Below are 9463 nucleotides of genomic sequence, written 5' to 3' on the forward strand. Positions count from 1 at the left end.
AGCCTTAAGGGGTCTTTATATAGTTGGGCTATTAGGGTTATCTAACAAGGAAACCCTAAATTAGATGCTTAAGCCTTTAGCAACCCATGGACCCTTCTAATTAAGGCCTTGGACGATTTCTTATGGGCTTCCCCTATAGAATTCGTCCACCTTATAATATAAGGCAATCCATGGCCCAAATTGCAATTATCTTATAATTACAATTCCAGTCCCTTAAGTTTAATTAATCTCTTTTAGTCACAAAACTAATTACCAATTAATTATTGACTAATATTAATTAAACAATATGATTTCTCCTTTAATATATTATTCTCATAATATATTAATAAATCATATTTAATCCTTTCTCTCCATAATTCATCCTATCAAGTTGCTTTGGTGAAGGCAACCCAAAAGGACCATGCACCATCGGGTCAAGTACATACCAAAATAGTTATGGACTTAGACACTAATCCAACAGTTTTTATTTTAATCCTTACTTGTAATTGATTTCATCATTTTTAACTTTTTGTATTTTTATCTTATAAATATATATTGGATGAAGGCTTTATTATATCAGGTTTATTCCTAAAAAGATTTTTACTATGTTTCTTTAATGCGTTGGCTTTGCAGGTTCAAAGAACTCAACCACAAGGGCCAGTTAGAGCATTGTATTATCATTAGTTTGTATATTTTGGCATCTTACTTTTGCAATAAAGAACAGTTAAACACAAGATTTGATATGATTAAGGTAGTTTGTATATTTTTCATCTTGTTTAGTCTAAAAATGAAGCCTTTTTCATCATTGGTCCTTATAATATCAAGTTTAATCACATGGACTTCCTGATTATGGTGATTATTGTCCTTATTATAAGGTTCTATATAGATTTTGTTCAATATTTTAAGGTTTCGAGAACCTAAATCAATATGAATCCTTGAATTACATACCATCGTTGAAAATGTTTTAATTTGTGACCAAACTTGGTTTAAAATCACAATGAACAAGTTGACACCTGAGTATTTTGGTATTCTCAAAGACCTATTTATCGACTTTTGAATCACAACACCTGATATTCTAAAGGTTTATTTTTATAAACTATTATTTATATATTTTAGCATTTTACTTAGTATGACATTAAATTAATAAAGGAGAAAAAAAAAAAAAAAAAAAAAAAAAAAAAGAGGACGACAAACAGTACAAGTGGTTTGGGTATGTATAAATGGAAGTAATAACCATTTAGGGGGTGTTTAGCAAAAAAAGTTTATTGCTTATTAGTTTATTAGCTTATAAGTTAATAAGTAAGTGTAAGGTAACTTATGAAAAAATGACGTATTAGAGGTTCCCCACCGGAATAAGTTATTTTAATCCAAACACTTTTTTAACTTATAGTAGTGTGGAACCTAATAAGTTGTTTTAAAAAAGCTTAGCCAAACACCCCCTTAATATGGTATGGTAATGCTCTTGAAAAATAGATGTCATTTAATATTCATTTCTCGAGATGAACACAAAATGGTTTTAACTCTAAAAAGATCAAAATATTCGCCGCCCGCCGCTTTGCGCGGCTAAACGGCTAGTATATATATATATATATATATATATATATATATATATATATATATATATATATATATATATATATATATATATATATAATTTGGGGATATCATTCATAGGAAAATACAATTACATTGGTGTGACAGGGTCATTAACATTGCATATCATGATCTAGCCTCCTTTGGAGGAGTATTAGTGTAAAGTCCTCTAACAACATAGAATTACAAAAGGTGACCCCCAAACTCTATGAAAATGTACACTAGCTATAATGTTTGATTTAACATAATTTTACTAATGATTATAGCAAATTAATTAAATACCATTTGATAAAAAAAAAAAAAAATAAAAAAAATAAAAATAAAAATAAAAAAATAAAGCCCGTAAAGACTTCCGAAACGTATATTATTCGGACCCAAAATAACAACGATCTAAATGTCAAACCATAATCGGGTTTCATCGACAACAATAATTTCTTTCGCTTTTCATCATATATCAGTACATGCCACTTGTATGTTACCTCCCCTTTTCCCTTTTCCTAACACCAAATTATTCATAAATTACCAGGCACGTAATACGTTTACATACAACACATGAAAACAATCATGGTATTTTCCTATATTTTCTTTCCCTCTAACCAACGGGAGTAAAATGCCAACGCTTCTTTCGGTTTGTACTCAGGTACTGTATGCCCCGATCCCTGCATCACATCAAACATATAATCATTTTCCAAATGAAAATACAATCTTTAGCTTAGCTTAATTGGCATGTATAGCCCATCCCCAATGCTTAAATGTTAAATCCCCTCTCATCTTATCTTTGTTAATTACATTTCTATAGTGTTTCTCATGTACATTGAACACAGAACCACAGCTCAAAATACACTACAGTTACATGTGAGTGACTAACCTTGACTGTGAGAAACGTGAGGTTGCTGTCATATCCTTGTAAGAATCTGCAATGAGGAGAAACATATCCACATTTAATTATACATTGTTGATAGGATGCAAGTATGCCTTATAAGTAATAGTGTTTTGATATGGTATTTTTTGTGATCAAGGATATGGAAACATACCCCGAGACTTGGCCATCAACCTTCCAATTCCTCCATTCATCAATAACCGGGTAGCCTAAAGATCGTGTCCAAGCTTCACTTCCGGTGAATGGAACACACATATCATGATCCCCACTGCCAACCACATAAAAAAAAAAAGTTTTTAAAAAGTATTTCGTACGTTTCATTTACATTAGCAGTTAACCTGACATGACATGACAGACTGTGTTACCTGAAAATAAGAGCACGATAGCCACGAGCAGTGAGGTTTCGGTGGTACTTCAGCATGCTTCCAGCATCATGATAATATCTGATCCTACCGGTACACAGCTCCCATTCGCCCGCTACACTAATCTGAAATATCCATTTCAACTTCACTTTCTGTCTAGAATTCAATCAAACATAATCTTACTATAAATAGAAACATATTAATGATATCTTACCGGGTCCGCATGAATTGCCTTCCGGACTACTTCATTGTTTAGCCATGCAGTTGCCACTTCATCATCCTAAGAGAATTAATAAAAAAATAAAATAGATTTTAATTACCAATATTTTGTAACGATTTTTTTTTTTTAATTTTATAAATGATGACTTACAGTACACGGGACACTTTCTTCACTGTTGAGAAGATCTGGCCAAGAAGGCACATAACCAGCCTTCACTGGAGCTCTAAAAGGCCAAGCACGCCCAAACATTCTGGTTCTCACGGGAAGTGGTCTTTCGGTTTCACCCAATTTCCTAAAGCTCAGGGGCAAATTTGTATTTTCAAGCCTTATCTTACTTGAACTATCACTGTGATAACATGGTTCTAAAATGTCATAGATGTTTAGTCCATCAAGCTCCTGGAGATCCGATTTCAAATCAAACATAAGCTTTTGTGTGACAACTGGTATTAATTATTAAACACGTAAATTAATTAGAAGAAATAAAGAAAAAAGAAAAGACGATTAATTACTTGGTCAACTTTTTCAAGCTTGCTTTCACACTCATTATTAGCAGGATTGTAATAGTTCCCTTGACACTCTTTGGTAACGTCCTGTATGTGTTTAGAGTCCAAGTTATGTCAAAGATACAGTTTCTTGTAGATATGGAAATTCTTAAAAATGGTAATTGAGAAAAACCATATATAGTTCATCTGAAATGAGGCCCATTCCATGTGCGAAGGGGACAAGAGCATTGCCATCAAACACAGCATCAGTGACTCCATTTCCAACAATGTATCCCTGTATTTTTTTTTTTTTTTAGTGAATTTAGAATTGTGGAAAACATTATTATCTTTAGTAAGTAACGGATTGTAATATATTGTGATGAAATTATTTTTACAATATTTAATTTGTACGCCTAGTTACAGTAACGGATTAAAATACATTCTGATGAAACACTTTATTTTTAATGTGTGGGTTGCATTACTAATACTTATTTTTCACATGTTTAATATTTTCTCGTGTGGAACTTGATTAAATAAGAAAAGAATTATAAAAAGCATTTCAACCCGTTACCTAATATACTCAACCTACAGTTCTGTTATCTATAATAAACTTTAATAGGGATATTACTTTACTATCCATAATAATTAATAAATAATTGGTTGGTGAATTTCAAAATTTTAACAGAGGATGCACCTTAAAGTTGAGAGTGGGTTTATCACCAGCATCAAGTCCTGAAGAATATCGAGAAGGGCATTATTGTAAATTACTCAAGACTCATGCTAATTCGAGTGTTTAAGAGAGATGGATACCTTTCATCACTTCGTAAGACAACATAGGGACGTAAACTCCAGCATATGATTCACCAGCGATGAAAAAAGGATTTGAAAGGAATTCGGGATATAACGTGAACCACTGAAATCACATAAACACAAAACGTAATAAATATGTTAATATTTCAAAATATGAATATCTTTGAAGGTGAATTTTTTTTTTTTTTAATTACCTCAAGGAGAAATTTGTGGGAATCTAAAGCCGTTGTTGTATCTCTGGTGATGTAATCGGATTTGTTACCGGAATAAGACATTCCGACTCCAGCAGGAGAGTCCAAATATATCACATTTGAAACCTGACCAAATGAAAAAAAAATGATCAAATTTATGTAATTATTAAAATTATAAAATTAGTTTTGATGAACTTGAAAACAGGAAGTATGTATATGAACCTTGGCCCATGTATATGGATTAAGATGAAGCTTGGGCAAGCTTCCTGTTTTTTCAAAATTAAACGGACCTGCAACACGATCAATGATTAAGCAAATTCATGATCCAAAAATTTGTGAATACCCAATTTATAAATTACTATTTGCTGTAATTCCGAAGTTTGACTATTAAAGTCAGCAAGTGTTGTTGTTTGGAAATCGATCATGTCATATAGAGTCAACTCTGCAGATGAATTTAGTAAAACTCCTCTGCATATGAATTTAGTAAAACTCTTATGCCCTAAATTTTCTCATAAAACACAAGGACGCGTATCCTTTTTATGTTTAGAAAATTGTTAAATGGATTATCCGATCAGGATTTCATGCGACTCGTGTTATTTTGGTACTGAAAAAATGAGAAAAGCAGAAAATCAAGAAAGAAAGATTCATGATTCTAATAGAACAGTGAAGTATGTACCATGTTCATAAACAAACCCATCAAAACTGGAGCAACCAGGGCCACCATTGAGCCATAGAACCACTGGATCCTGAGAAGGGTTTCTTTCTGAAAGAACATAATAATAATACAGTTTCTTGCCATGGTTTTCATCAATTGTCACATACCTGTAAACGATTATGCAAAAACAAACACAAACCCATCAAGAAAACGCGAACCTTTTATTGTAAACATCAAGAGAGAAGTAAAGAAAGCAAACCCAGCATAGTGTTTGGATGGTAGAGTGCCATCGAAACCAGGAACGTGAGTAACTATGGCATCCTGGGGAGCGGATTGTGCCAATAAAATGGTAAATGAGAGACAAATCAATAAGATTAGGTGGATTGAGTTCATTGTTTTGATCATTTAAGAAAAAATAATTTGGGGGATTCAAGAAAGAGAAAAGGGGGAAAGATTCTTGAATCTGTTTTGAAGTTTCTGTGGGAGTGAAGGCTAAATATAAAATGGGAGCATAGAAGAGAGTGAAATTTGTCAGTTGCTCGCTTACAAGGCAAGTGAAGGATAAGAGGGAGACTGTGGAAGAGTGGGTTCCAACAGAGCCACCAACTTTTGAGACTTTCTCTGTTCACACAAAGGCAGCCCCTTTTTGATGGCCCAAAGTACAGGTACAAATACGGTATTCCGTATTCGGCACATATCTGGTATCTGGATTCATTAAGAGCTGTCTTCTGAATCAGTCTAGTATTCAGTGTATTTGGATCAAAAGCTTAGAAACCATTCAGTGACATTCATCTCACCTATGTATACGTGCCTCAAGAGTAAAGTTTTAAAGTCGATAAACTCATGTTTAGCTTGAGTGTGTAACATGTTAAATGATTTTTCTATTTAATTGTTAGAGAAATTAAATTGATTCTTATTTTTTAGGGAAATCTGCGAAAAAGTCCTAATATTTTAGGTCAGTTTACGATTTAGTCCCAAATTAAATTTTGTTTACAAAAAAGGACAGATTACCGGCTAAAACTTCGGATTAACTCTTCGTGGCCGGTTTCACAGATTTAGCCGGTATCTCGTCTTTTTTCGTTAATTAATCAAAAATTTAGGGTTTTTTCATTAATTAATCAAAATTTTAGAGCTTTTTTATTATTTATTATCAATAAACCAAAATATTTGGACTTTTCTGAAGATTACCTTTAAACTAATATATATTATATGATCTAATTTAATATGTACAATTCCATGTCTTTTTTCTTATGCTCTTCTAGGCTCACTGTGCGTTTTTATCGGTGTCGTCAAACCCAACAACAAAAATATTACTCACAAGCCTCGTTAACTCCATTGATTTTCCAAAATTATCCATTCACAACTCTATGATCATCTTTCAATCTCCAAATAAAGAACGGAGAAAATCCTTATTGATTACGTGGATGCCCATATTACCTAACCATGACTTCAACTATGGTTCCAACACTTGGATGTTCCTATTACCTAACCATGACTTGAATTCTATTTCGAACCCATACACTAGTCGCATTGTCCATAGTGTTGTTCACAACAAAATACGAATCCCACATGGTTTAACAACTGATACCTTGGCTCAAGTCTTACATGATCCTTGTTTCCTTACAATAGGGCTTGAAAACCATGAAGAATGAACCATTAATCTTAAAAAACTCAACATATGTAAAAAAATCAACTCGATATGATGTATTGAAAACCATGAAGAATGTTAACTCTAATTGTAAAAAAAATGTCAACAAGCTATCCATCATAAACTATTAAAATATTAATTTGGTATACCTACGAGCTACGGTTCCAACACTCGGATGTTCCTATTACCTAACCATGACTTGAACCTTATTTTGAACCCATACACTAACAACATTGTCCATAGTTTTGTTAACAACAAAATACAAATCCCACATGGTTTAACCACTGATACCTTGGCTCAAGTCTTACTTGACCCTTGTTTCCTTACAATAGGTGTAACATCCCGACTCCCAGGTATAATATTTAATTAAGTTATATTCTTGTTGTCTGATCAACTTGACGAGTTGGAGGCCCCAACTCGCCGAGTAGAGAGTGTTAATGGTCGTGTAATTTCTAGAGTCTACTCGACGAGTTGGAGGATCCCAACTCGACGAGTAGGAGCTGAGTGTGAAAACCCTAATTTTCAGGGTTTGTGTCTTGCCAAAAACTAATGCATTCTGGAAGCCCCAAATAAACTAAAACGTAATAATAACAATTATTGTAATATTACAATAATTGTCATTATTACGATTTAGTCTATTTGGGGCTTCTAAAATGCTTTACTTTTTGACAAAAAAAAACAATAAATGATGAACCATGTGGGATTTATCTTATGTCGGGGCTTCTATAGTGTTGTAAGGAAACAAGGGCCAAGTAAGACTTGAGCCAATGTATCAGTGGTTGAACGTGTGAGATTCGTCTTCTATTGTTAACAACACTATGGACAACGCCATTAGTGTATGGGTTCAAGTCATGGTTAGGTAATAGGAACATCCAAGTGTTGGAACCACGGTTTAAGTCATGGTTAGGTAATAGGGACATCCACGTAATCAACAAGGATTTTCTCTGTTCTTTATTTGGAGATTGAAAGATGATCATAGAGTTGTGAATGGATAATTTTGGAAAATCGATGGAGTTAACAAGACTTGTGAGTGAGATATTTGTTGTTGGGTTTGACGACACCGATAAAAACACACAGTGAGCCTAGAAGAGCATAAGAAAGAAGACATTGAATAGTACATATTAAATTAGATCATATAATATATATTAGTTTAAAGGTAATCTTCAGAAAAGTCCAAATATTTTGGTTTATTGGTAATAAATAATGAAAAAGCCCTAAAATTTTGATTAATTAATGAAAAAGCCCCAAAATTTTGATTAATTAACGAAAAAAGACGAGATACCGGCTAAATCTGTGAAACCGGCCACGAAGGGTTAATCCGAAGTTTTAGTCGGTAATTTGTCCTTTTTTGTAAACAAAATTTAATTTTGGACTAAATCGTAAACTGGTCTAAAATATTTGGATTTTTTCGCAGATTTCCCTATTTTTTATGTCTACAAATATTTATATTCAATAAAATTATAACAAATATCATCATTTTCATATTTTTTTAACTAACTCATTAAGATTATTATATAATATGAATATATCAAATAAAATAAAATTAAATGGTGATTTTTTATAATTTTACTGGGTTATAGAATATGATACCACATGTTAAAAATTACAAGAATTCAAACTCAAATTTGTAAAAGTACCAAATATAAAGTTTAAGTGACAATAACAAACTTCCAAAATGGTACTTTTACCATATAAATCAACAATCTTTTTAGCAAATAATTCAGTTTATGGTAATAATATCCATATATGCCTGAAAATGAAACTTTGTTTATCATATGAGCTAAAACGAAAGTTTTGAAATTCCATTTTTGGCGACAACATAAACGTATTTTTTTAGCTAAGTCCAGTACATTTCCCAAAAAAAGTACTTTTGGCAAAAATAAGAAATATTCGATGACCAATATCGTTAAAGCTTATCAAATAATCCCACCAAAATGCTTCAACTGGGAAACCAAAAATCGCTATCACACTTTGGATTTTCCCATCATTTTAGAAGTACGTTTAACAAATTTTGGCCTAATTTCAAGAGTGGGAATTTAAGAATTACAAGTAAAATGTTAACAAAAGAATCTGAACTTTTGGTCGTAATCTATATCCCATTTGCATGTATTTCGGGGGACAAAGTTATCCTTCACTTATATTCTCTTATAAGTTTGAAGAAAAATAAAAGAAAAGACAAAGTAAGTTATTCAAAAGAGAAAAGAAACACAATGCCTATATAATGTGTTATAAATAATAATAATACCTTGATATAGTAATGTAGTGTAGTAGGTAGTTTCTATTGCTTTTTTTTGAAGGTTAAGTGTTTAAAACTCACATTCTCCTTTTCTTACTCATCCCACATTAATAGAAGCTCAAGTATTGATTATGGGTGTATTAAACCTAGTTAACAGTTCAAAAACTAAGGAATATTTTATATAAATATGGGACAAGTTGTAGGAGTTATACAAATTTTATATCAAACTATACACGTTAAACTAGAAGACAATGATGTCCATAAATTGATGTTGCTTTTCTCTTAAAGAACCCTGGGCCTCTGAAATCATTTTTTCTTTTACAAAAAGATACCAACTTTTTTTCTGTTGATCTATGACGATTGCAATATGCTTTTTTGATCCATCATCTTATCATCAAACTTAAAAA

General features: G+C 32.1%; 1 protein-coding gene across 1 annotated transcript; it reads right to left on the minus strand.

The window, feature by feature from the left end:
* Positions 1–1898: 1898 nt before the first annotated feature.
* LOC145048429 (serine carboxypeptidase 1-like) lies at positions 1899–5786 on the minus strand. The gene is made up of 14 exons (XM_078996914.1): positions 5432–5786; positions 5194–5339; positions 4740–4807; positions 4521–4643; positions 4327–4429; positions 4211–4248; positions 3710–3811; positions 3544–3624; positions 3185–3430; positions 3029–3094; positions 2818–2939; positions 2607–2720; positions 2441–2486; positions 1899–2231 (listed from the first exon to the last, which is right to left on the minus strand). The coding sequence occupies exons 1-14, from the start codon at positions 5575–5577 to the stop codon at positions 2148–2150; spliced, it is 1485 nt and encodes a 494-aa protein (XP_078853040.1). The 5' UTR covers positions 5578–5786; the 3' UTR covers positions 1899–2147.
* Positions 5787–9463: the final 3677 nt, after the last annotated feature.

Source organism: Lactuca saligna, chromosome 5 (genome assembly GCF_052625555.1).
Source record: "Lactuca saligna cultivar CGN05327 chromosome 5, ASM5262555v1, whole genome shotgun sequence".
NCBI lineage: Eukaryota > Viridiplantae > Streptophyta > Magnoliopsida > Asterales > Asteraceae > Lactuca > Lactuca saligna.

Coding starts and splice junctions, on each gene's coding strand:
- LOC145048429 (XM_078996914.1), bottom strand. CDS start 5,577: ATGATCAAAACAATGAACTCAATCCACCTAATCTTATTGATTTGTCTC. Junction 5,340..5,431: donor CCATCCAAACACTATGCTGG/GTTTGCTTTCTT, acceptor AATCGTTTACAG/GTATGTGACAATTGATGAAA. Junction 4,430..4,520: donor CCCACAAATTTCTCCTTGAG/GTAATTAAAAAA, acceptor ATGTGATTTCAG/TGGTTCACGTTATATCCCGA.